Source organism: Leptodactylus fuscus, chromosome 2 (assembly GCF_031893055.1).
Source record: "Leptodactylus fuscus isolate aLepFus1 chromosome 2, aLepFus1.hap2, whole genome shotgun sequence".
Classification (NCBI taxonomy): domain Eukaryota; kingdom Metazoa; phylum Chordata; class Amphibia; order Anura; family Leptodactylidae; genus Leptodactylus; species Leptodactylus fuscus.
Window position 1 is genome coordinate 265,099,281 of NC_134266.1, and position 27,709 is coordinate 265,126,989.

At 43.0% G+C, this 27,709-nt stretch overlaps 1 protein-coding gene across 1 annotated transcript in view; it reads right to left on the minus strand.

The window, feature by feature from the left end:
* Positions 1-21,306, minus strand: part of LOC142196029 (putative N-acetylated-alpha-linked acidic dipeptidase) — a 41,624-nt gene extending 20,318 nt beyond the window's left edge. The window contains exons 1-10 of the mRNA XM_075266212.1: positions 21,105-21,306; positions 18,433-18,541; positions 14,741-14,927; positions 6,384-6,485; positions 5,950-6,075; positions 2,893-3,079; positions 1,904-1,997; positions 1,443-1,541; positions 1,151-1,236; positions 71-190 (exon numbers count right to left, since the gene is read on the minus strand). Coding sequence (XP_075122313.1) covers positions 71-190; positions 1,151-1,236; positions 1,443-1,541; positions 1,904-1,997; positions 2,893-3,079; positions 5,950-6,075; positions 6,384-6,485; positions 14,741-14,927; positions 18,433-18,541; positions 21,105-21,228 — 1,234 coding nt within the window. The 5' untranslated portion in view covers positions 21,229-21,306. The remainder of the gene's footprint in view (positions 1-70; positions 191-1,150; positions 1,237-1,442; positions 1,542-1,903; positions 1,998-2,892; positions 3,080-5,949; positions 6,076-6,383; positions 6,486-14,740; positions 14,928-18,432; positions 18,542-21,104) is intronic.
* Between the last annotated feature and the right edge of the window lie 6,403 nt (positions 21,307-27,709).

Here is a 27,709-nt window from a genome sequence, read left to right on the forward strand (position 1 = left end):
CTGTATCTGGTTTTAACTAAAAGCTATAGGTGATACATTCCCTTTAAGAAAATAGTTGGCCATTTTTTACCTTGTCTTTTCAACTTCCCGGCACTTCTGACAATCTCATTCACTACGGCTGCTCCGCTCTGCGGGTCGAGCCCTCCAAACACCCAGGAGTCCCTGTGGCCCCCAAGGATGACATATCTGTCTAAGAAGGACATCGGCTTGGTTAATAATATCGCACCCAAAATAAGACCAGTCTGAGCAAAGCACAAGCTGCCATTGATGTAAGAAGGTAACCTGAAGCTGAAGAAGGTGAAACTCCCAGGACACAGTATTAAAGGGATTGTCAAGGTTAATAAACGTCTGACGGCATTCCAGAAACAGTGCCACATCTGACCATGGTCGTGTCTGGTACTGCAGATCAGTGAATGTGACTGAGATGCAATACCAGAAATGTCTGCTGTGGTTTCTGGAAGTAACCATGTTTTTCTGACCCTTGACAAACCCTTTAAGTGCTATCATAGGGGGCACAAGAAGAGAAAGGTTACGAGAAGGTCCATTACACTTGTTATGGGGACCTCTGTCGGTAGACTTGTGTAACTGATTATATGCCACGTAAAGTGGAGACCCCTACTGGTAGACTAGTGTAAGTGATTATATGCCACGTAAAGTGGAGACCCCTAATGGTAGACTGGCGTAACTGGTTATATACCACGTAAAGTGGAGACCCCTGCTGGTAGACTAGTGTAACTGATTATATGCCACGTAAAGTGGAGACCCCCTACTGGTAGACTAGTGTAACTGATTATATGCCACGTAATGTTGAGACCCCTGCTGGTAGACTAGTGTAAACAGTTATGTACTATAGAGTGGGAACATCTGCTGCAAGACTGGGATTAAATTTTTATATAGTGCCCTCTGCTGGTAGACTAGCGTAATGGGTTAGATAATACGTAATGTGGCCTCTGTACTGGTAGACTGGTGTAAATTCTTATATACCACATAAAGTGGGGCCCTCTGCTGGGCCCTATACTTACATACCATGTAAAACAGGGCCCTCTGCTGGTAAACATGGTTAGATAGCACACTTGTTGAGTCTCAGATAAGGGCGTACCATATAATACAAAGTTGTATATAAACATGTATCACAATATTCCACTGTCACCTGGCTCCACCGCCCCTTTAATGGTCCCTATGACATTATATACTCTTCTTATCTCATGGTTGGAGTGGACGTGCATCTTGACCTTCCTGGAAAAAAAAAACAAAAAAACATCATCACTTCCATAGCACCATTGAAAACCTACTTACAAAAATGAAGTTGTCACAACTCCGCCCCTTTGAACCATTAATCAAAAAAGTAGCATTCATTGTTATAACAGTCATGTATATTCAGCAGGTCAATGAGAAGACATAGCGAGAAACTTCTAAAAATAAAAAAAAACCTCATCACTTACAGGGTCGCTCGACTTCCAGAATAGCCCGGTCCGATGTTATACGACACATTCAGATTTCCTTTCCAAGTGCTGTCTGGGGCCGTAGCGCCCCCCATGTCACTGCAGAGTATAACACAGTCACTTAACATCACCTGAAAGGACTCTCGGGAGCAAGGATAGGCGGGAGGTTAGTTGGAGGGGACAACACCCTTGACTTGACTTGCTCTTAAACCTTAGTCAATTTTTTAACTATTTATATTTGCAAAAATGTTTGACTTTTAATGATCTAAAAATGAAAAAAGCATGTTGATAGGAAACCCCTTTAAGCTCCCCCTAGTGGTGACTGCAGGCAAGAATATTACACCGCCTAGAAACAGACCCCGACACTATAGGTGACCGCACTGGATCCCATAGACACAAGGACAGAGATACTATGTGACAAGATTCCATCTCATTGTATCAATAGTGATAGGGTTACTCACCGTAGTAACTTTGTAGCATCATTATAACCAATGGGATGAACTGGGATTTTCGGAAGTCCTACGCCGTCCTTTATATCTAACCTGTAGGTGTATTCTGTGAAAACATCGGCATCATTATGTCGGATTACACCTCGCAGTAACATCAGTATCGCCATATGGGATTGTTTGCCTAAAGATCCATTGGATGACCTCTCCATATTGGATACAGATGAGCATTGGCTGAACGTGACAATTTGGTGGGACCCATAGATCATGTATGCAGGTTGGTTAAGAGGGGTAACTATTGGCCAAATGAGCTCTACTGGAGCCACCAAGGGACAATTGGGCATACTTCAAGAAGAGTCCTCTATATCCTCCACCAACAAGAGCATAGAATGGACTATCTGCTAAGGAAAATCTATGATAGAGATAGAACTTATTAAGCAATAAGTTGACCAAGTGGACCACGTTGACAAGTTTGGATTGTACTTCTGGAGACTGGAAGCAATTGCAAAATAATGATGCCATCCCAATAAAAGGTCATCAATACCAGATCAGTATGGGTCTGACACCTGGGACCTCCACTGATCAGAATGGAGGAAGAAGAAGACAGCGCAACCTGTGGATAGTCGTTGAATGTAGTCACTACAGCTTAGTTCCCATTCAAGTAAATGGGAACTGATCTGCAGTACCTGATATGACCACTACTCAGAGAACGGAGCTGTCTGCTTCCTGCTCAATTCTGTATGGATCAGGTGGTGGGAATAGATCATTGAACTGATGTGGATGACCTGTCCTTAGTATAGGTCATCAATAATATACATCTGTAATGGTCCACAGGTTCTCAAGATGTTCTTCTGGGTAAAGTGTGAAGAAGTCAACTGGTGTATCAGGTCACTTCTTGGTTAGTAACTTCCAATGGACATGACCCAAAGCAAAAGTGATGGATTTATCCAATAATAAAAGACCCAACCTAAATGGAAGACCAGTTCATAGAATTTAGCATGTACCTTTTGCAGGATATCCTGGCGTTAGAGGGTCCCCAGCTCCATTAACATTCAGGACATTGCCACGTTGGACACCATTGCCCGGCAGGTTCCAACCATTGGGATAAGGCTCCACACCCGGAGCGCAGTAATCAGCCGGATCAGAATACAGGATAATCCCTTTGGCTCCTGCTTTTTCGGCATTCCGAACCTTGAAAACCAAGAACAGAAGTCACATTGTTTGCTATCCTGGTTACATATTCCAAACCATCCCTAGTTATACCTAGAGGTGTAACGTCAGGTTTCAGGGCCCCAGTGCAAAATCTGTAGAGGGGCCCCAGTCCTAACATATGCTTATACAAGGTCAATGGAACAACAGAGAATTGGGCATTCTGGGTCACTAATGGATTTGACTTAGGGCTAAACCGGGGAGTGGAATCCAAAAGATTGTTGGTTACAGGAAGAGCAGTGGAAGCAGTGACTACCAGTCACTGGACCCTGAAAGGTGCGAAAGGCCACATAAAACAAAACACTATTCTGAAGGACACAAGATAGGGAAGAGCCCTATTACAAATTGTGCAAAGGGGCCCCAGAGATTCAAGTTAAACCTCTGACCACAGTGGTGTGATTCTGGTGGTGGGACCTAGAACACCTCAACAGTACCCCAAAATATTTTAATTTGAAGATCAGTGTTCTGATCTTCTGGGGAGGTTAAAACTCAGGTGAGGGATCATGGGGACATTTTCTACCAAATATGCCTGTGTGGTATATACAAATATATTGTCCAATTATGGTATTTAGGCCAGGTTCACATCTGTGCCGGGCTCTCCATTGCTCGGGTTCTTAGTTACATTGTTAGTACGGTTAAAAAAAGACATATGTCCATCAAGTTCAACCGTGGCAGGGGAAAGGTCATGACAGCCTAGACGTTTCCATAAGCATCAATGCTATTTTGCCCAAAAAAGTAATCTAATTTTTTTTTTTGGAGCTGTCAGCTGTGAACAGTTCCTGGGGTAGGTTCTTCCACAGATTCACAGCTCTTACAGTAAAGAGCCAACTTCTGGAGTAGGCTATTCCACTGATTCACTGCCCTTACAATATAGAAACAGGTCCTGGGTAGGATACTCCACAGATTCACAACTCTTACAGTAAAGAACCAACTGCTGGGGTAGGCTTTTCCACTGATTCACTGCCCTTAAAATAGAGAAACAGGTCCTGGGTAGGATACTCCACAGGTTCACAGCTCTTACAGTAAAGAGCCAACTTATGGGTTAGGCTTTTCCACTGTTTCACTGCTCTTAGGGAGCATTCACACGGAGTAAAGTGGCACGCTATTTGGCTCGTTTGCGCCGCGTTTGCGCCACGTGTTTGACGGTGCGTGTTTGCGGTCGCGTTAACGCCGCGTTTACGCCGCTTTGCGGCGTTAACGCGACCGCAAACACGCACCGTCAAACACGTGGCGCAAACGCGGCGCAAACGAGCCAAATAGCATGCCACTTTACTCCGTGTGAATGCTCCCTAAGAGCTTTGCGCGGCGTAAACGCGGCGTTAACGCGACCGAAAACACGCACCGTCAAACACGTGGCGCAAACGCGGCGCAAACGAGCCAAATAGCGTGCCACTTTACTCAGTGTGAATGCTCCCTAAGAGCTTTGCGCGGCGTAAACGCGGCGTTAACGCGACCGCAAACACGCACCGTCAAACACGTGGCGCAAACGCGGCGCAAACGCGCCAAATAGCGTGCCACTTTACTCTGTGTGAATGCTCCCTTACAATATAGAAACAGGTCCTGGGTAGGTACTCCACAGATTCACTGTCCTTACAATATAGAACCAGCTCCTGGGTAGGATACGCCATAGATTCAAGGCTCTTACAGTAAAGAATCAACTCTTGGGTAGGCTACTCCACAGATTTACTATCCTTACAATATAGAACCAGCTCCTGGGTAGGATACTCCACAGATTCACTGTTCGTACAATATAGAACCAGCTCCTGGGTAGGCTACTCCACTGATTAACTGCCCTTACAATATAGAACCAGCTCCTGGATAGGATATTCCACTGATTAACTGCCCTTACAATATAGAACCAGCTCCTGGATAGGATATTCCACTGATTAACTGCCCTTACAATATAGAACCAGCTCCTGGGTAAGATATTCCACTGATTAACTGCCCTTACAATATAGAACCAGCTCCTGGGTAGGATACTCCACAGATTCACGGCTCTTACAGTAAAGAGCCAACTCCTGGGATAGGCTACTCCACAGATTTACTGTACTTACAATATAGAACCAGCTCCTGGGTAGGCTACTCCACTGATTAACTGCCCTTACAATATAGAACCAGCTCCTGGGTAGGATACTCCACTGATTAACTGCCCTTACAATATAGAACCAGCTCCTGGGTAGGATACTCCACAGATTCACATCTCTTACAGTAAAGAGCCAACTCCTGGGATAGGATACTCCACAGATTTACTGTACTTACAATGTAGAACCAGCTCCTGGGTAGGCTACTCCACTGATTAACTGCCCTTACAATATAGAACCAGCTCCTGGGTAGGATACTCCACTGATTAACTGCCCTTACAATATAGAACCAGCTCCTGGGTAGGATACTCCACAGATTCACATCTCTTACAGTAAAGAGCCAGCTCCTGGGATAGGATACTCCACAGATTTACTGTACTTACAATGTAGAACCAGCTCCTGGGTAGGCTACTCCACAGATTCACATCTCTTACAGTAAAGAGCCAACTCCTGGGATAGGATACTCCACAGATTCACTGTCCTTACAATACAGAACCAGCTCATGGGTAGGATGCTCCACAGATTCATGGCTCTTACAGTAAAGAGCCAACTCCTGGGGTAGGATACTTCACAGACTCACAGTCCTTACAATGAAGAAGCCTTGAAGACACAATGGGCGTCTGCCGTTTTCATATTCAAAGTGGTGAAAAGAAAAGTCTTTCATGTAAGACTTTTCTCTCCACGGATTTCTGACTTTTTTTGCGGCAGACGATGGAAAGCTCAGCACAGATGTGAACCTAACCTGAAGTAATGCTACGGTCTCTCACTTACCTTATTACCTCTAAAGATTTTTCCGTATCTTGCAATAGCAATCTTCCCCTGGACACTTATATTCAGAACCCGCTCAAGATAGAAGAAGTCCTCAGTCCGTGCATAATTGACATAAATAAGATCTCCCTGCAACATGAAACATCCAGAAGTCGGAAGGTTTGGGAGTAAGATCCGGCAGGATTACAATCCTACTACTCAGTAATGTACAGCTATAATACTCATGTATATTATACTGGTCAGCTAGTGGGTGCCTATACTGACATCCCATCTACTACAGTATGTACCTATAGGTGGCTGAGGTTATTCATGGAGTGGTGCCATCTAATGGCCGAGAATGAATGAACAGCAAAATAATTCAGTGAAATTATTTACTATTGGATAAGACAGTCAAATCATAAAAAATAAAAATAAAAAAATAAAATGTTTTTTCTTACTTCAGGTGTCCCATCTGCTGAGTATGCATTGTATGGCGGGACAATATCTGTAACGTTTTCATATTCTGGTGGAGCAGGCTCAAAAAAAGACGTTACTTCTACCTAGAAAAGAGCCGAATAAATGTCACAATAGCTCATTTATATACAACTGGTGCATGCTGGGTATGACTGAATACAGAGGTTATAACATTAAAGATATAATACACTACTATACTGGCCGGAAATTCTAACAAAAACATGAGGTCATTGTGTACATACATTACTTATCCTGTATTATACTCCAGAGCTGCGCTCACTATTCTGCTGGTACAGTCACTGTGTACATACATTACATTACTTATCCTGTATTATACTCCAGAGCTGCACTCACTATTCTGCTGGTACAGTCACTGTATACATACATTACATTACTTATCATGTACTGATCCTGAGTTACATCCTGTATTATACTCCAGAGCTGCGCTCGCTATTCTGCTGGTACAGTCACTGTGTACATACATTACATTACTTATCCTGTATTATACTCCAGAGCTGCGCTCACTATTCTGCTGGTGCAGTCACTCTGTACATACATTACATTACTTATCCTGTATTATACTCCAGAGCTGCACTCACTATTCTGCTGGTACAGTCACTGTGTACATACATTACATTACTTATCCTGTATTATACTCCAGAGCTGCGCTCACTATTCTGCTGGTACAGTCACTGTGTACATACATTACATTACTTATCCTGTATTATACTCCAGAGCTGCGCTCACTATTCTGCTGGTACAGTCACTGTATACATACATTACATTACTTATCCTGTATTATACCCCAGAGCTGCACTCACTATTCTGCTGGTGCAGTCACTGTGTACATACATTACTTATTCTGTATTATACTCCAGAGCTGCACTCACTATTCTGCTGGTACAGTCACTGTGTACATACATTACATTACTTATCCTGTATTATACTCCAGAGCTGCGCTCACTATTCTGCTGGTGCAGTCACTGTGTACATACATTACATTACTTATTCTGTATTATACTCCAGAGCTGCACTCACTATTCTGCTGGTACAGTCACTGTGTACATACATTACATTACTTATCCTGTATTATACTCCAGAGCTGCGCTCACTATTCTGCTGGTACAGTCACTGTGTACATACATTACATTACTTATCCTGTATTATACTCCAGAGCTGCACTCACTATTCTGCTGGTACAGTCACTGTATACATACATTACATTACTTATCCTGTATTATACTCCAGAGCTGCACTCACTATTCTGCTGGTGCAGTCACTGTGTACATACATTACTTATTCTGTATTATACTCCAGAGCTGCACTCACTATTCTGCTGGTACAGTCACTGTGTACATACATTACATTACTTATCCTGTATTATACTCCAGAGCTGCGCTCACTATTCTGCTGGTGCAGTCACTGTGTACATACATTACATTACTTATCCTGTACTGATCCTGAGTTACATCCTGTATTATACTCCAGAGCTGCGCTCACTATTCTGCTGGTACAGTCACTGTGTACATACATTACATTACTTATCCTGTATTATACTCCAGAGCTGCGCTCACTATTCTGCTGGTGCAGTCACTGTGTACATACATTACATTACTTATTCTGTATTATACTCCAGAGCTACGCTCACTATTCTGCTGGTACAGTCACTGTGTACATACATTACATTACTTATCCTGTATTATACTCCAGAGTTGTGCTCACTATTCTGCTGGTGCAGTCACTGTGTACATACATTACATTACTTATTCTGTATTATACTCCAGAGCTGTGCTCACTATTCTGCTGGTACAGTCACTGTGTACATACATTACATTACTTATCCTGTACTAATCCTGAGTTACATCCAGTATTATACTCCAGAGCTGCAGTCACTATTCTGCTGGTACAGTCACTGTGTACATACATTACATTACTTATCCTGTATTATACTCCAGAGCTGCGCTCACTATTCTGCTGGTACAGTCACTGTGTACATACATTACATTACTTATCCTGTAATAATCCTGAGTTACATCCTGTATTATACTCCAGAGCTGCGCTCACTATTCTGCTGGTGCAGTCACTGTGTACATACATTACTTATTCTGTATTATACTCCAGAGCTGCACTCACTATTCTGCTGGTACAGTCACTGTGTACATACATTACATTACTTATCCTGTATTATACTCCAGAGCTGCACTCACTATTCTGCTGGTACAGTCACTGTATACATACATTACATTACTTATCCTGTATTATACTCCAGAGCTGCACTCACTATTCTGCTGGTGCAGTCACTGTGTACATACATTACTTATTCTGTATTATACTCCAGAGCTGCACTCACTATTCTGCTGGTACAGTCACTGTGTACATACATTACATTACTTATCCTGTATTATACTCCAGAGCTGCACTCACTATTCTGCTGGTGCAGTCACTGTGTACATACATTACTTATTCTGTATTATACTCCAGAGCTGCACTCACTATTCTGCTGGTACAGTCACTGTGTACATACATTACATTACTTATCCTGTATTATACTCCAGAGCTGCGCTCACTATTCTGCTGGTGCAGTCACTGTGTACATACATTACATTACTTATCCTGTACTGATCCTGAGTTACATCCTGTATTATACTCCAGAGCTGCGCTCACTATTCTGCTGGTGCAGTCACTGTGTACATACATTACATTACTTATCCTGTACTGATCCTGAGTTACATCCTGTATTATACTCCAGAGCTGCGCTCACTATTCTGCTGGTGCAGTCACTGTGTACATACATTACATTACTTATCCTGTATTATACTCCAGAGCTGCGCTCACTATTCTGCTGGTGCAGTCACTGTGTACATACATTACATTACTTATCCTGTATTATACTCCAGAGCTGCGCTCACTATTCTGCTGGTGCAGTCACTGTGTACATACATTACATTACTTATCCTGTATTATACTCCAGAGCTGCGCTCACTATTCTGCTGGTGCAGTCACTGTGTACATACATTACATTACTCCCCCATTATAGAGTTTCTAACACCATGCCCACGGGACAGTTTCTAAACTCCTTACTATACAACAATGTTGTAGATTTCACTGCGTTTTTTTTTTGCTGAATCCAGGAGTGGATTGAGTAGGAGGCAGAAGTGTAAGAACTTCTTAGATATTTCCCATTTCCTTTGTAGCCATTCTTGGATTTGGCTCGAAAAATTGCAGCAAAACCTGGAACTAAAAAAGCAGTATTTCTACAATGTGGGGTCTTAGACTAAAGGGGAGCCTTTCATTGTAGATCAGACTAATGAGTGCTCCGCCACCTCCCTGCAGGGGCCCCATAGCATCTATATGGCCGGCCCCTGTGCTGTGGTCTTGTTGGTGCAGATCCATCCACTAGGCAGGAACTCTTTGCTCAGTAACACTGTAGACGTCTTCTGCCTTTCCCATAAGCTCAGGCCCATTGGCATGCAGGCTGGTGACAATGATAAGCCTTTGTACTGCGCTCCTTTATATCAGGAATCCTAATGAGAGACAAAGCCGCCGTCTGCATATGTTTAATGGGATCGGTTAGGGAAAAAAAGAAAGAGTTTTAGATCATGGGCAGACACAACTCATCACGGCGGCTGGATGTATCTGCTGCTTCTATCTCCTCCATGATTAATTGTAAAAGTCACATTTAAGAAGGTCAAGGGAAGAAAATGACATCACTTGTAGGAATTAACATGGAACGGTTAACCCTTCACATGCCGATGAGTACTGCTACAATCGTGCACAATGATTTCAGCACATGTACCTCGGGTTCGGTGACAAATATGTGAGGAGCTTCTATGTGGGAGAAGGACTTGTGCTGGGCTGCACCATTGGAGGCCAACCAAGACCTCATGACACCCTGGTTCCTGCACCCCTTAATATCCCTCCCCTGTATGTGCCTCTGCCGACTTCTGATGATCCATCCTCTGTGGGTACAGACATAGTGTCTGTAGGATGCACACTTGTTGTCACCCATTGCAGGTCCAGGGTATATTTGGCACCTTCTCCTGGCTTGCCAGTGTCCGCAATGGTGTCTGATCCATTCTCTGTCTGTTAACCAGTGTTCCTGAACTATCGCCTGTTTTCCATTATCGTTTCTGTGCTTGTCTATTGACTCTATAGCTGTCACCTGCCCTGACCTGTGCCACTTTAATGACTCTGTACCTGTGCTGCCTGCCCTGACCCATGACTGTATATAGACTCTATACTTGTGCTGCCTGCCCTCACCCATGACTGTATATAGACTCTATACTTGTGCTGCCTGCCCTCACCCATGACTGTATATGGACTCTATACTTGTGCCGCCTGCCCTCACCCATGACTGTATATGGACTCTATACCTGTGCTGCCTGCCCTGACCCATGACTGTATATGGACTCTATACTTGTGCCGCCTGCCCTCACCCATGACTGTATATGGACTCTATACTTGTGCCGCCTGCCCTCACCCATGACTGTATATAGACTCTATACTTGTGCTGCCTGCCCTCACCCATGACTGTATATAGACTCTATACCTGTGCCGCATGCCCTGACCCGTGACTGTATATCGGCTCTATACTTGTGCTGCCTGCCCTAACCCATGACTGTATATTGATTCTATACTTGTGTCGCCTGACATGATCTATGACTGTATATCGACTCTATACCCGTGCCACCTGCCCTGACCCATGACTGTATATGGACTCTATACCTGTGCTGCCTGCCCTGACCCATGACTGTATATGGACTCTATACTTGTGCCACCTGCCCTGACCCATGACTGTATATGGACTCTATACTTGTGCCGCCTGCCCTAACCCATGACTGTATATGGACTCTATACTTGTGCTGCCTGCCCTGACCCATGACTGTATATGGACTCTATACTTGTGTCGCCTGCCATGATCTATGACTGTATATCAACTCTATACCCATGCCACCTGCCCTGACCCATGACTGTATATAGACTCTATACCTGTGCCACGTGCCCTGACCCGTGACTGTACATCGGCTCTATACCTGTGCTGCCTGCCCTAACCCATGACTGTATATTGACTCTATACTTGTGTTGCTTGCCATGATCTATGACTGTACATCGGCTCTATACCCATGCCGCCTGCCCTGACCCATGACTGTATATCGGCTCTATACCCATGCCGCCTGCCCTGACCCATGACTGTATATAAACTCTATACCTGTGCCGCCTGCCCTGACCCCTGACTGTATAAGGACTCTATACCCATGCCGCCTGCCCTGACCCATGACTGTATATTGGCTCTATACCTGTGCTGCCTGCCCTGACCCATGACTGTATATCGGCTCTATACCCGTGCCGCCTGCCCTGACCCATGACTGTATATTGGCTCTATACCTGTGCCGCCTGCCCTGACCCATGATTGTATATCGACTCTATACTTGTGCCGCCTGCCCTGACCCATGACTGTATATGGACTCTATACTTGTGCTGCCTGCCCTGACCTATGACTGTATATCGACTCTATACTTGTGCCGCCTGCCCTCACCCATGACTGTATATGGACTCTATACCCGTGTCGCCTGCCCTGACCTATGACTGTATATCGATTCTATACCCATGCTGCCTGCCCTAACCCATGACTGTATGTTGGCTCTATACCCGTGCCGCCTGCCCTGACCCATGACTGTATATCGATTCTATACCCGTGCTGCCTGCCCTAACCCATGACTGTATATTGGCTCTATACCCGTGCCGCCTGCCCTGACCCATGACTGTATATCGATTCTATACCCATGCTGCCTGCCCTGACCCATGACTGTATATTGACTCTATGCCTATGCTACCTGCTAACACTATACTGTAGGGGCCACAAGGAGAACATTATACTTTGTGAGGCCATAAGGGTAAATGATAATGTAATTGGACCACTAAAGGGGCTTTATACTGTGTGGGGACACAAAAAGACTAGGCGAGATCAGTCAGGCCAAAGGACATGAGGAGGTTGAGAGGTAGAAATGGACCTCACCAGATTTCTTTTGATGAATATTCATGAGGTTCAGGCCTCTGGTTTTTTTTCGTACCCACCCTGTTCAGATAGAACTGAAAATACTATTATTATATTCTGGGGACTCCCCGACCACCGAGTATAATAAGTGGAGATCCAGGGGAGGTGACGAAAAAAAACAAACACTCATACGCAGCTTGCCCCACTTCTCCTGGACATCTTTACATTGTCAGGGGGGTTCCGGCTTCCTCTTCTGGCCTCCAGCTGATGTCACACACCCCAAAGTCATGTGACGCATGTCAACATCATGATAATAGGACCGAGCGTTTTGGGACCTTGAGGCACATGACATTGGCTAGAGCCGGCAACTGGCCTGAAGAGGACACCGAGAGACTACCAGGCTCCAAGGAGAAGCGAGGCAAAGTGAGTATGAGTGTTTGTTATTTTCCCTCACCTCCTCTGGACTCACAAGCAGACCTGCCGTAACCTAATCATATGAATCAACAGGTCACTGTTCATCTTAAAATCAGCAGATTCCTCTCCTGCTGCTACCATTGTTACCATTGTCTCCAACATATGATGGTCGGCATGGTTGTCTACCTCTCCTAAGTGAATAGGACTTTCTTTATCACAAATAGATCTGCCATAACTTAATCAGAAGAATGAACAGGTCACTGTTTCCCACAAGATCAACACACTCCTCTCCTGCTGCTCTTATCATTTCCAACAAATGATGGTCTGCACGTTCTTCTACCTTCACTAACTGAATAGAACGGCCCATATTACAAGTAGACTTGTCATAACCTAATCGCAAGAGTCAACAGGTCACTGTTTCCCACAAGATCAGCACACTCCTCTCCTGCTGCTTACATTGTCTCCAAAATAAGATGTCTCTATCTTCTCTACCTCTGCTTAATGAATAGATCTTTCTCTATCACAAATAGATCTGTCATAACTTAATCAAAAGAATGAACAGGTCACTGTTTCCCACAAGATCAACACAATCCTCTCCTGCTGCTCTTATCATTTCCAACAAATGCTGGTCTGCACGTTCTTCTACCTTCACAAACTGAATAGAACGGCCCATATCACAAGAAGACTTGTCATAACCTAATCACAAGAGTCAACAGGTCACTGTTTCCCACAAGATCAGCACACTCCTCTCCTGCTGCTAACATTGTCTCCAAAATAAGATGTCTCCATCTTTTCTAGCTCTGCTAAACGAATAGAACTTTCTCTATCACAAATGGATCTGTCATAACGTAATCAAAAGAATGAACAGGTCACTGTTTCCCACAAGATCAACACAATCCTCTCCTGCTGCTCTTATCATTTCCAACAAATGATGGTCTACAAGTTCTTCTACCTTCACAAACTGAATAGAACTGCCTATACCACAAGTAGACTTGTCATAACCTAATCCCAAGAGTCAACAGGTCACTGTTTCCCACAAGATCAGCACACTCTTCTCCTGCTGCTTACATTGTCTCCAAAATAAGATGTCTCCATCTTTTCTAGCTCTGCTAAACGAATAGAACTTTCTCTATCACACATGGATCTGTCATAACGTAATCAGAAGAATGAACAGGTCACTGTTTCCCGCAAGATCAGCACACTCCTCTCCTGCTGTAACATTGTCTCCAAAATAAGATGTCTCCATCTTTTCTAGCTCTGCTAAAGGACTAGAACTTTCTCTATCAGAAATAGATCTGTCATAACGTAATCAGAAGAATGAACAGGTCACTGTTTGCCACAAGATCAGCACACTCCTCTCCTGCTGCTGTCCTCATTCCCATGATCTCATTGGCTACATGGTATTTAAGTCCCCCAAACAGTACTGCCATTCAGTGTATATGACTATGCATGCTCATCTCTGGGTGGCTTCTTCACTCTCATAACAATGGAGCTTTGTCTTGGACCAGGTGGTTAGATGTGGCTATGTCACATCCAAGTAGCAATATAGACGGAACCTTTATTATAACAGATACCATCAAACCAGATTCGACTTGAAGGTTCCAAATGTTTCCCCTGAAATTTTGGGGGTTTGTCCCCTGCAGACCAGAAATGAAACTATACTCTTCATGCTCCCTGTGGTGACGTCATGACATATGGCTCTCCCCAAGTGACCTCTGAGGCCCAATCACAGGCCTCAGTGGTGACCTAGACCCGCATGACGTTACCTTGGACAGACCCATTGTCTTAAAAAGTGTCAAGATGAGATGCACCATTATGCACCAAAAATGTGCCAAATTAAGGCGCCGCTTTGGTCACTTTCTTGGCGCAGCAAATCTAGGCCATTCTTTCCAGAAACATATAACATGGATACTTCTATATACCATGGATTACCTCCTTTCCTTGCCCATCGATAATAGCGATGTAGCTGATATAGGTTTTATTGGGGTATGACAGCAGAATGTCGTAATGGGCGAGCTCCACATTATCCAATCCATATTCTTTCCACTGGGCTTGGATTTGTTTGGCAAAACGAAAATTCTCCTCCGTTCCGGCTAAGTGCGGGACCCGAGTAAAATTACTGAAAGCAAAAACCAAAAAAAGAGTTGATACGACAAACGTTACAAACCAATAACCACTAAACTAGGTCTTAAAGGGTTGTACATAGAAAACATGGCTACATTTTTTTTAAAAGGGTCCCCACACTTGTCTTTGGGTTTGGCTTATTGGGTCAATATTAGAGATGAGCGAACAGTAAAATGTTCGAGGTTCGATATTTGTTTCGAGTAGCCCCTCAATATTCGACTACTCGAATCGAATATCGAACCCTATTATAGTCTATGGGGGGAAAATGTTCGATCAAATTATACTTACCAAGTCCACGAGTGAGGGTCGGGCTGGATCCTCCGAGAAGTCTTCTCCTTGCAGCGTCCCCGCGGTGTCTTCCGGCTCTGAATTCACTCTGCCAGGCATCGGGCCTGGGAAGAGCCGACTGCGCATGTCCACACTACAAGCACTACAAGCGGACATGCGCAGTCGGCTCTGCCCAGGCCCGATGCCTAGCAGAGTGAATGAAGAGCCGGAAGACGCCGCGGGGACGCAGCACGGAGAAGACTTCTAAAGGTAGGAGAAGAACCAGCGTTGATTGGCCGACTGTATAGCATTCGGACAATCAATGCTGGTTCTGCATCGAACTTTTACATTCGAACAGCGAGTGGTACTCGATCGAGTACGAGTATTTTGAATACCGTAGTATTCTATCGAATACCTACTCGATCGAGTACTACTCGCTCATCTCTAGTCAATATCAAGGAGGCATTATCTTCACTGGAGAGGGGCCAATATGTCACTGGCTCCTCTGCCATCATGGGAGTCTCCACGTTCTCAGCCCGAAGAACCCCGTAAAGTGAGGAGAAAGTGGGGCACCTATCAGATGAGAAAGCCTATTTTTGTTTTTATTTTGCATCCACCTCGCCACCCCTTAGTTTTCCATAATTTATAAACAACTTGATGCTTGGATACTTCTTTGAAGTTACGGGTTATGGGTTTTAGATTTTGGTAAGGACAACTCGATCCAGGGTTTTTATACTGACTGCCCGATTGTAGTCGGGAAGGAATTTTTCCCCCAATGGGGGAGCAATTGGCGTAAGCCTCATGGTTTTTTGTTTTGCCTTCCTCTGGATAGGTTGGACTTGATGGACCTGAGCCTTCATCCAACCTCATCGACTACGTAACCCCTCGAATCTGCAGTACAGTCTCCAAACTATGGACTGAAGTGACAGTGTTTTTGTAAAAAACACCCATGAATTTTATCTTCAAATTCTCCGAAGGAATGTGGTGAGGTCAAAATCAGAATGTCTACAACTAATGATAGTGATGAGTATCTGTCCGTGGCTCTTCATCGGGTTTATTGTAAAACAAACGTAATACACAAATGTTCTTTGTAGGACAACGCAAACAATAGACACAAAAAGTTCATTGTCCTGGGTCTTCAATACACAGTCATTACACGCAACGTCTAATTATAGACAAGATGACCCTTCAAGACAGAGCCTTACAATAGTAACCCATTAAATGCCTGGAACTCTTTTATTTATTTTGGACCATTTGAAATTTTTCTATCAATTTTTTTCCAAACTAGAATAAAAATATAATTTTATAAAAAAAATTTTGCCTACCATTTAATTTAGTAAATAGATTGTTCTAATTGATTTTTCAATGTCAGGGCTTCGAAGAAGGGATTAATTATTAGTGGGATTCATTCGAAGAATTTTTGAGGTCTGCAAATAGGACGCCAATTTCGCCTATTTTAGGCACACCATAAAGAGTGGATTGGTGGTCATGGTGGGGTTAAAATAAAGCTCACCCTAGTTTCCCTGGTATAGTTTTGCTCAATCGAAATGAAAATGAGCGAGTGAGCAAAATTGCTTAATGCAAATTTTTGATCATTCCAAAAAATTGAAAAAATTTACCAAAATTTTATTATTACGGTAGTCTTTCTTTTTTCGTTTTTTCATTTTTATTAGTCTGTGCCATTGAAAGCCAATGAATACAAACTCCATACCACAAACCACATGGACAAAAATTACACCAAATTTTCCAATCATGAGCCTTGTAAAGGCTCCCCTGCCCCAGTGTTTGTTGTGTCTTTATGGTGGGTACACCTTAGGGACAATATAATAAAAACACATCATACACATAATAATATTCCAAATCTATGATACCAGGTTTGACCTCAGATATCTACAATGGTAAAAAAAAAATTCTGCAAAAACAAAAAAAACAACAATTTGCCTGAATTAATTGCAAGCTCCTCTCCGTTAGGTTAGTCATCAACAATCTGGAGGTTAATAATTACAAGGAAGGCGACTGGGATTGTGACTGTTCAGTGCTAAATCCTTGTTATTCCTCCATACCGCAGATGTCGGCGGGCCAAAAGGTCACAAAAACAATCTATAAAAAATATATTAAAAAAACAAGCCTAGAAGACGAATATGGCTCATTACAGATGGACGGGTTCTGCAGTCACATCCCTTTGGTTTATTACTCTAGTCTATGCATTATGGATGTAGAAGGCCATTTTCTGGGTGACCTGTCCATCAAGGTTGGTCTGGGAAGTTTGTCTTTTTGGAATGGTTGTACAACCATTGTCTCGATCTTTTATTTTTCAACTTTTTGGAAGTTTTTGAAAGACTATTTTAGCGATTGTGCTTTTTTTTTGGAATATTTTAAGATATTGTAGCCTTACAGTTTTATTTCTCATCGACTAGACTTCTTCTTTTAGATAGGGTTAGGGGGATATTGTCACTCCTTAGGGAGAGACCACCATATAGGTGTGTGGAGACTTGTTAAGCCTTTAGCACTCCACTTTGCAAGGAACTATGGGAAGAATATGCAAATCTGCCTTCCATGATGTAATTAGGAAGACAGTTGCTGCCTCAGTATTAAGACAGGCTTGCACATTCCAGTGAGCGCCCTCTATTGGTTTGCAATACTGAGGCAGCAACTGTCTTCCTAATTACATCATGGAAGGCAGATTTGCATATTCTTCCCATAGTTCTTTTAGATAGTGAGACTTTCCTTCCAAAAAATATACGCCCCCCAGGACAAGGGTTTCCAAGTAGCCTCCATAGATGACATTGTCCAAAGACTAAAAACCCTAATACTCACCTATCCACGTTCCTATGTCCCCTGTTCTCTTTGCTGTTTCTGGTCCTGGAGACTTTAGGAAGTGGAAGAAGCAATGTGAGTGACGTTACTACATCGCCACTATTGCTCCCAAGACACTGGAGCAGAGACATGGGCCAAATGGTGAAGCAGGGAGCAGACGGCCTCCTGCTTCACCATTGTCTTCAGCTCATTTACGCCTGGAGGATGCAGATGAGTTGGAGTCAGGGCAGACTGGATCCACGACCAGGGACAGCACTCTAAACACAAGACTGTCCCAAGGGGGCCCCCACTACCATAGTGCTGTCCCTGGCTATACCATTGATTGTCAACCTATGATTGAATGAGCTAAGACATATTTCTCAGGAGATGGCTCATTCATAGACTTGGGCCCACCATATCTTCACCACTACACTTACTGCAGATACTGTTTGATATTTTCAGCTTTCATTTCATCCCACAATGCTTTTCTCATACGTTGAGGCATTTCAGAAGCGCTGGAGTGTCCGGTGGATTTCGCAAACCATCCTAGAAGGAAATATTCCGTGTTATTACTGGACTGTCTCAACTTCCTCTTAAGTGGTGTTAGAAACAATATTTGCAGAACTGGGAACAAGTTAAAGACATGTGGAGCGTATCAAGAATATTAACAAAAGGCAATATGAGATATATCAACATATCAGCACACAAGGGTCAAAGGGGATAAAAAAAAGTTGAGCATCTTTGTGGGGGGCGGGGGGTTGCGTTAGATTGGGGGGTGGGATTTGTTAGAGTAACAGAGTTTATATACAAAACATATATACATAAAAAACTATTTCCTTAAAACTCCATGGATGTCCTTTGTCTCCTGCGGCATCTCTGTGGGGAAGAAGACTCCCTGTCCTCCACCGTAGGTTTTCTTGACATGTTGCATAGGAAATATCCCCCAGAGATAAACTCTGTGCAGGGACACTTTAAGAATCAGCATTTGTGTATGTACAGTTTTGCAATCTGAAGACTTCTAGTGCTACTGCCCTCTAGATATAAGATAGCCGATATATACACCCATTATACAGTGACTTACCAGGGTCACCTTGCATTACTTTTCAGTGATCAGTCAAACATTAACAGCTGGAATGACCCCATGTCTGGACCAATAAATATCATATAAACTTCTCTTCTTCTCTACGAGGCCGACTACTTTGATGACTCTGACCCATCTCATGTCCAACCTACAGATCTAGCTCGGTTCTTGGTTCTTGCACCTGCACTGACCCTACACTTATCAGTTGTCTACCAGCCAGTTATTGTTCAGGCTTCCGTCATCTATCTTGCAGACCCGGACAACAAACACTCTAATGGCACAACGTTACATCTCTCAAGGTGCCAACACTGATTCGCAACAATAGACTTCACACACCCACAACGGTGCACGTCGGTACGCAAAACATACGCTAAAGAGATCCCCCTGATCTGCCTTGTGTTCCTCAACACACAAGCTCTGCTATATCATGCAAGGACTTCTAAAACGTCCCCAACGGAACCAGACAAGGACAAGGTCAAAAGTCAATCCAGGGCACATACTAGTCATAACTAAACGTAACCCCTGTATTACTCACTACAACCACATCAATGGCCTATAGATGGAAACAAAGCACCCCTGTACCCCCAAATGACTCTGAATAATTTGGTTTGCTCTGTTGAATGCACACAGCTTGGAGGACATGAGTTGTGGCCGACTTTTTCCACCAAACAAGTGTCTTAGGATAGCAATACAAAAATTGGTTACAAAAGTAATCCTTAAAAGTAGAGCTATGTAAATTAGCAACATAGTGACATCATTTTTCCAAAAACAGCGCCACTCTTTTCCACTGTCTGTGTCTGGTATTGCAGCTCAGCACCATTCACAGCCTAAAGAGTTTTTCCTTGGGATAGATCATCAATATGGGTTAGTTGAGGGTCCGATACCTGAGACCCCCACTGATCGACTGTTTAAAAGGCTCATGAGAGCCGTGGCCTCTTCCCGATGTTGATGAAATCACATTCACACTATGCCGCAGTACTCAACCAGCTCATCTATGGGAAATTCAGGTGTCGGACCCCGCCGATCACATAATGATAGGTCATCAATATATAATAAGTCCTGAAAACCTATATATCAATTCAGCACTAAGGCAGCTTTGAGACAGCCAGAATATGGATGCCATACCTGGACCGTCTGGTTTAGTTGAATCTTGGCCACACCTGCCAATAGATTGTACTGGAGGAGGGAAGGATTGGACATGTTGAATTTGATATGCCCCATCCTTTTCATCTCAGGTGACAAGTCTCCTGGGTAGGGTTGAGAGATTGGGATCGGAAAACACCTGATCCTGATCGGTGATCGAGCAAATTTCACAATTGGGATCGGCTGGAAAATGATCGGGAATTGGATTTTGAAATCTCAAGAACGTGACTTTTTCCATAGAGATGCATTGACTAGGGTTGAGCGATCGGGATCAGAAAAGATCGGATCCCGATCGTCGATCGACTGGAAAATGATCGGAAATCAGATTTTAAAATCGATCCTGAAATCTCAAGATCAGGTGAACCCTACTCCTGGGCATAGCAGAAGCCTCTCTGCTGTCATGATGCTTTGTTGTCACCTATAGGGGCAGAGGGGCATCCATGTAAAGGGGGATGTAGCCCATTAACAGGCATAGGTATTGTGAAAAAGGGGGCTTGTTCGTGCCCCTTAAAAATCCCAAGCATGCCATACTCTCAGGTCTCCCAGGAGGCAGCTTAGACAAGTTAGTGACTATGGTGTTGCCCCCAAACTATGAATACAGTTGCCCCCAACCTGTGGATCTCCAACTATTGCAACACTACAACTCCCACTTTGTGTTTTCTAGACTTGCTGGGAGTTGTAGTTTTGCAAACCAAAGTTTGAAGGTCACGGGACTAATACAATACCATAATGGCACGCATTGGCAAAACTTTTAACTCCCCCTATACATGTGGCATTAGTAAGTTCAGCTCTCCTGCACGTACATATATATATATATATATATACTGTATACATAGTAGTCATTGTGATAGCCTCAGTTTTCTACGACTTAGTTGTGAGCTTTACCTATGATGAATCCTAGGAGGAGGAATCCGACAGCAGCCAAGGCCAGGGCGAAGATGGCGCGGACATTGAAGCCTTTGATCCTGGTGCCCACCTCGTAGTCCTCAGTGCCCAGCAGTCTTAGCATGTTGTCTTGAGGTCTGGATCTTGTTGACACTTAGAGGCCTCGCTCAGGGAGGGAGCCGGGGAGATACTGCCCAGAATCCAGAACTCCTGCCAGACCTTGGGAAGTTAAACAGCTTCCAGATGAACGTCAGCTAATTCATGCTGAGCCCTCCCTTCTCCGATGTACGCCTGGCTGGCCACCAGGTCAAAGTTCCCCGCTCATTCCCATACATATAGCTGAGTGGTATACGCAGGGTTCACTTACTTCTATCAGCTGTAAGACTCTCATTGTTATTAAGTAACTGTGAGATAAATCGTCTTCACTCCCGAAATGCAAGACCAGGACGCTGGATCTACCATTGCTATTATAAGATTTCTCACCATTTGCAAGATCTCTGCTGACTGTCGCCAATGTTATGATTAATTAAAACCAAATAGTGAAATGTATCACTTCTAGCGAATCCCATCCAGACTTTGCAGAAAAATATACGTGCCGATTTCCAAAATCTTTGTGAACTTACTGTGGGAAAAACCGCGATGTGTTTCTGCCGTTGTCTTTTCTGCAATGCTTTGTCATTGGGTCAGTGGTGTTATCTGTAGAGGTGTTATCTTCTATTGTAGTAGTGTTGTGATGTAAATGAGGTGACTGCTGAAAATAAAACCTTTACAAAATGATAGTATATTATTAGGTTTAGTGGCAGAGTGAAAATTGCAGGAAAATAAATAATATATATATATATATATATATATATATATATATATATATATATATATATTTATATTTATTTTTCCTGCAATTTTCACTCTGCCACTAAACCTAACAATATACTACCACTATATACAGTATAATAGCCCTGTTAGAGATATAACAATATTATTCTATCTATCTATCTATCTATCTATCTATCTATCTATCTATCTATCTATCTATCCAAAAATACAATATAATTCCGCACATCCCAATGTGAACAGGTACAAGCTACTGTGGTAATATTATAAATACAAAAAATACTGCATCCCTGCAACCAGGACCAGGACATATAGACATACCACCCAACTTTTGAAGAGCCGAAAGAGGGACAAAATATGCGGCGAGCGTGCACACCGCTGAAAACTTAGCCCCGCCCACTTATGTTGACTCCGCCCATTCTCATTCATTTTTCATCTGCCTCCACACAGTATAATGTTCCTACAGTCACCTGTAAATTATATTCCCCCCTCCATCTCTCCCAGTTTCATATAACCACTTTATCTGCCGCGAGTTTCATGTCCCCCCCTCCATCTCTGCCCCCAGTTTCATGTCCCCCTATCTCTGCCCCCAGATTCATGTCTCCCCCCTTCATCTGCCCCAGTGTCATGCCGGTCTCCCCCCCCCCTTTATCTGCCCCAGTGTCATGCCGTTCTCCCCCCTTCATCTGCCCCAGTACAATGCCATGCCGGTCTCCCCCCCTTCATCTGCCCCAGTGTCATGCCGTTCTCCCCCCCTACATCTGCCCCAGTGTTATGCTGTTCTCCCTCCCTTCATCTGCCCCAGTGCCATGCCATGCCTGTCTCCCCCCCTTCATCTGCCCCAGTGCCATGCCATGCCTGTCTCCCCCCCTTCATCTGCCCCAGTGCCATGCCATGCCTGTCTCCCCCCCTTCATCTGCCCCAGTGCCATGCCGTTCTCCCCCCCCATATGCCCCAAGTTTCATAGGCCCCCTACATTACATCCCCACAATGTTTAACACAAACAAATACTTATACTCACCTTCCCTCACTCCCCCGCTGCTCTCTCCGCTCTCTCACTCCACTCACATAGTTGTAGGCCCAATGTGACGTCATCACATTGCGCCTACACATGCAGAAGCCGGAGCGCAGCGGTAAGGCAGGAGCTGAGCTGTGACAACTCCTGCTTTACTCGCTTATATGTTCATCTCATCGGCATACCTCCTGCCGACTGGGACAGGATACCGAATTTGTGAATGTTGTGAGGTATGTATAGAGAACAAAGATATGAACTGCATCACAAACTGCAAATCCCATCCCCACTTTGTGTTAAAATATGCGCTGCGAACACGCAACAATTTCCAATTTGGAAACAATTTGGAAATAGCAGCATGTCAATTACAACTAGGGAAATACTGGCAGTTTCCCTATGGGTATAATTGAAGCAGACAGTCCGCAGAGGAAAAAGTTTGCAAAATTTCTGTGTAAAGCACTGCTGGAAGAATCACAATATCTGCTGCCAATACACTGGTCTCTGCACACAGCACTGATGTATGTCATAGAAATACACTGCACTTTCTGCACACAGCAATACTTCATCCCATAGGAATGTACCATACCTCATAGAATTCATATATATTCATATTAATCTATCTCATTAACATATTCATTAATAATAGTCTACGCTGCACTATATAGGTATATAACATTGTCGGAGTGCTCCTTTGCTGTTATAGTGGAACTATTTAATGTCTCAGGCAGAACGTGAGAGCGGTGAGCGCCGGAGTCATTGTCATGTTACTCTCATTTACCTCCCCGCTAAGACAGTTAATAGAATTCTGTTTTATATTCGCCAGGGCAAAGGACAATCATTTATCAGCGAGTCAGGGTAATAAAAATCTCTGCAGTGGCTACAGCACCGACACTTACCACTTAAAGGACATCAGCGCTCACCTTAAGAAAAGTGCAGTCCTGTTATCTAAGAGCAATGTGACTTGTGCAATATCCTGAGCCAGCAAATACAGTGTGGAGGAGTACAGGAGTCATCTTTACAATCCAAATTCCCCAGTGCACGTAAAGCCTTGAGTTGTTCTCTTCTGTTAAAAGTTCCTTAAGGACAAGGTCACACACAATAGAGATCACAGAGGGTTAACCTACACAAGGGCAACAGGTTGGTTGGTGCAAAATCGTTGGCGGTCACCCACTAAGTTTCATCAAGTCGCATTCTGCTGCAGGTTTTTACCCTGTGGTATGTCAATTCTTCCTGCAGGTATTAGCCCTGTGGTATGTCAATTCTTACTGCGGGTATTAGCCCTGTGGTATGTCAATTCTTCCTGTGGGTATTAGCCCTGTGGTATGTCAATTCTTCCTGCGGGTATTAGCCCTGTGGTATGTCAATTCTTCCTGCGGGTATTAGCCCTGTGGTATGTCAATTCTTCCTGCGGGTATTAGCCCTGTGGTATCTCAATTCTTCCTGCGGGTTTCACTTGTGAATTTCAGGCTAGGGCTACACGGCGACATTTGTGGCATGACTTAAAATCGCACTAACATCTTGCAACAAAAAAAGTAATTCATTGCTATGGGGTGGTATGTGACATGCTGCGACTGCAACGTGTCAGCTGCACAAAAATGCAACCTCACTTGGCTTTATATTGCATGCAACATCATTCCTATAGACAACAATTATTTTCCATGCGACAGCGAGTTGTGTGCGACTTTGCAGAAATTTAGCATATTTTGACAACAATGTGCGGCATCGCTGCAACATTGCATAGCATTAAAGTCATGCGACGAAAAGTGTGATTTTTTTTATTGTGCGACTAAATTATCCGTGTAGCCCTGGCCTCAACCTTTGCAATTGTGCAGAAGCAAAAAAACCCATCTGATTCTGGATGTTTTGGCTGCAGCAACTTGCAGAGGAATATGCTGCGGATTCCTTAAAGAGATTGTCCACACAGAACCAAATTTTGAGGGATTTTCAGTCCTAAATTCGCAGTTCACACATTAGCAGGAAAGTGATAGAGATTTAACCCCTTGCTGACCTTACCATAATAGTTTGGCAGATGTAACAATGTAAATATGGTGCCGGCTTATGAGCAGAGTGGGCGCCATAGACAGTGGAGACCCAACAGCAATGTCTCCTCTCTGTTTGCAGTCATTAGCCCACATACCACATGGCTAATACCCGCAGGAAGAATTGACATACCACAGGGCTAATACCCGCAGGAAGAATTGACATACCACAGGGCTAATACCCGCAGGAAGAATTGACATACCACAGGACTAATACCCGCAGGAAGAATTGACATACCACAGGGCTAATACCCGCAGGAAGAATTGACATACCACAGGGCTAATACCCGCAGGAAGAATTGACATACCACAGAGCTAATACCCGCAGGAAGAATTGACATACCACAGGGCTAATACCCGCAGGAAGAATTGACATACCACAGGACTAATACCCGCAGGAAGAATTGACATACCACAGGGCTAATACCCGCAGGAAGAATTGACATACCACAGGGCTAATATCCACAGGAAGAATTGACATACCACAGGGCTAATACCCGCAGGAAGAATTGACATACTACAGAGCTAAAACCCGCAGGAAGAATTCACATACCATAGGGTTAAAACCCGCTGCAGGATGCGACTTGATGAAACTTACCACAGACACTTTTTTTTTTTTAGGTTTTGTTTAAGGTATGAAACATAAAAATGATATGACCTTGGTATTACTGTAATCGTGAAATACCTTAAACCCATAAAAAATGGCGCATATGCTGTTTTTTTCTGGTTTCCACCCCATTCTGAGTTTTTTTTCCAACTTCCCAGTCCGTTGTACAAAATATTAAATGGTGCTACTAAAAAGTACATTTTGTCCCGCAAAAAATAAGTCCTCGTAGAATTCCTAAAATGAAAAAAAAATAGAAAAAAACCCCCCAAAAGTGGGGAGTAAAAATAAAAAAAAATAAAAAATGGCTGCAGCGAGAAAGGGTTAAACATATCTTGCCTCACATGCTGGAGAAATGTCCCGCACAGAAACTGAACTGAAGTGCACATTTTGGGCGGTTTCTGCTGCGGGGAGAACGGGGGTTGGTTGGAGATTATGGATTGATGACACAAAAACTGCCAGAAAATCATAAATTGTCCAAAAGTTTAGTTACTCTTTAAAGCAACAAAAATCTAGGAGGGGCACCATAGGAAAGGTCATAACTTAGTGCTAGGGTCAGGATACAGCGAAAAAAAAACACATGACAGGTTCCTTTTAATACCGCCATACAATGCTGAAATAATAGCATAATACAGTGCTCAAATAATACTGACACAGAGTACTCAAATAATACCACAACTCTGTGAATTAATAATACCACCATATAGTGCCCAAATAATACCACAATACAATGCTCAAATAATACCATGATACAATGATCAAATAATACCACAATACAGTGCTTAGTAGTAGTAGAACCATACAGTGCTCAAATAATACTGCCACAGAGTACTCAAATAATACCACAACTCTGTGAATGAATAATACCACCATATAGTGCCCAAATAATACCACAATACAATGCCTTAATAGTAGAACCATACAGTGCTCAAAAATACTGCCATAGAGTACTCAGATAATACCACAACTCTGTGATTTTATAATATAATGATACACTGTTCAAATAATACCACCAGCAAGTAATATCACACTACAGTATTTTAATAATACCACCATATAGTGCTCAAAGAATACTATATTACAGTGTTTTAATGATCCCACCATACAGTGATCACAGAATCCCACCATACAGTGCTAAATGCTGCTAAATACTGCCATAGAGTGCTCAAATAATCTTATAATACAGTGTTTTAATAACAGAACCGTCCAGTACTCAAATAATACCACCATTCATTGCTCAAATAATACTATAATACAGTGTTTTAATGATACAACCAGAGAGTACTCAAATAATATCAGAATACAGTGATTTAATAATACCACCATACAGTGCTCAAATAATACTGCTAGAGAGTACTCAAATAATACCACAACTCTGCAATTTAATAATATCACCATACAGTGCTCAAATAATACCACAATTCAATGCTGTAATAGTAGAACCATACAGTGTTCAAATAATACCACTAGGAAGTTCTCAAATAATACCGCCATACAGTGCTCAAAGAATACTATAATACAGTATTTTAATAATTCCACCAGGAAGTTCTCAAATAATATTACAATACAATATTTTAATAATACCTCCACACAGTGCTAAATTAATACTGCCATAGAGTGTTCAAATAATACCACCATACAGTGCTCAAAGAATACTATAATACAGTGATTTAATAATACCACCAGAGAGTACTGAAATAATATCACAATACAGTATTTTAATAACACCACCACTCAGTGCTCAGAGAATACCTCCATATAGTGCTAAATTAATACTGCCATAGAGTGCTCAAATAATACTACAATACAGTGTTTTAATAATAGAACCATTCAGTACTCAAATAATACCACCATACATTGCTCAAATAATACTATAATACAGCTTTTTAATAATACCACCATTTAGTGCTCAAATAATACCGCCAGAGTGTACACTGCTCTCTGGTAACATCACAACACAGTAGTTTAATAATACCACCAGACAGTGCTAAATTAATACTGTCATAGAGTGTTCAAATAATAACACCATACCGGGCTCAAAGAATACTATCATACAGTGTTTTAATAATAGCACCAGAGAGTACTCCAATAATATCACAATACAGTATTTTAATAATAC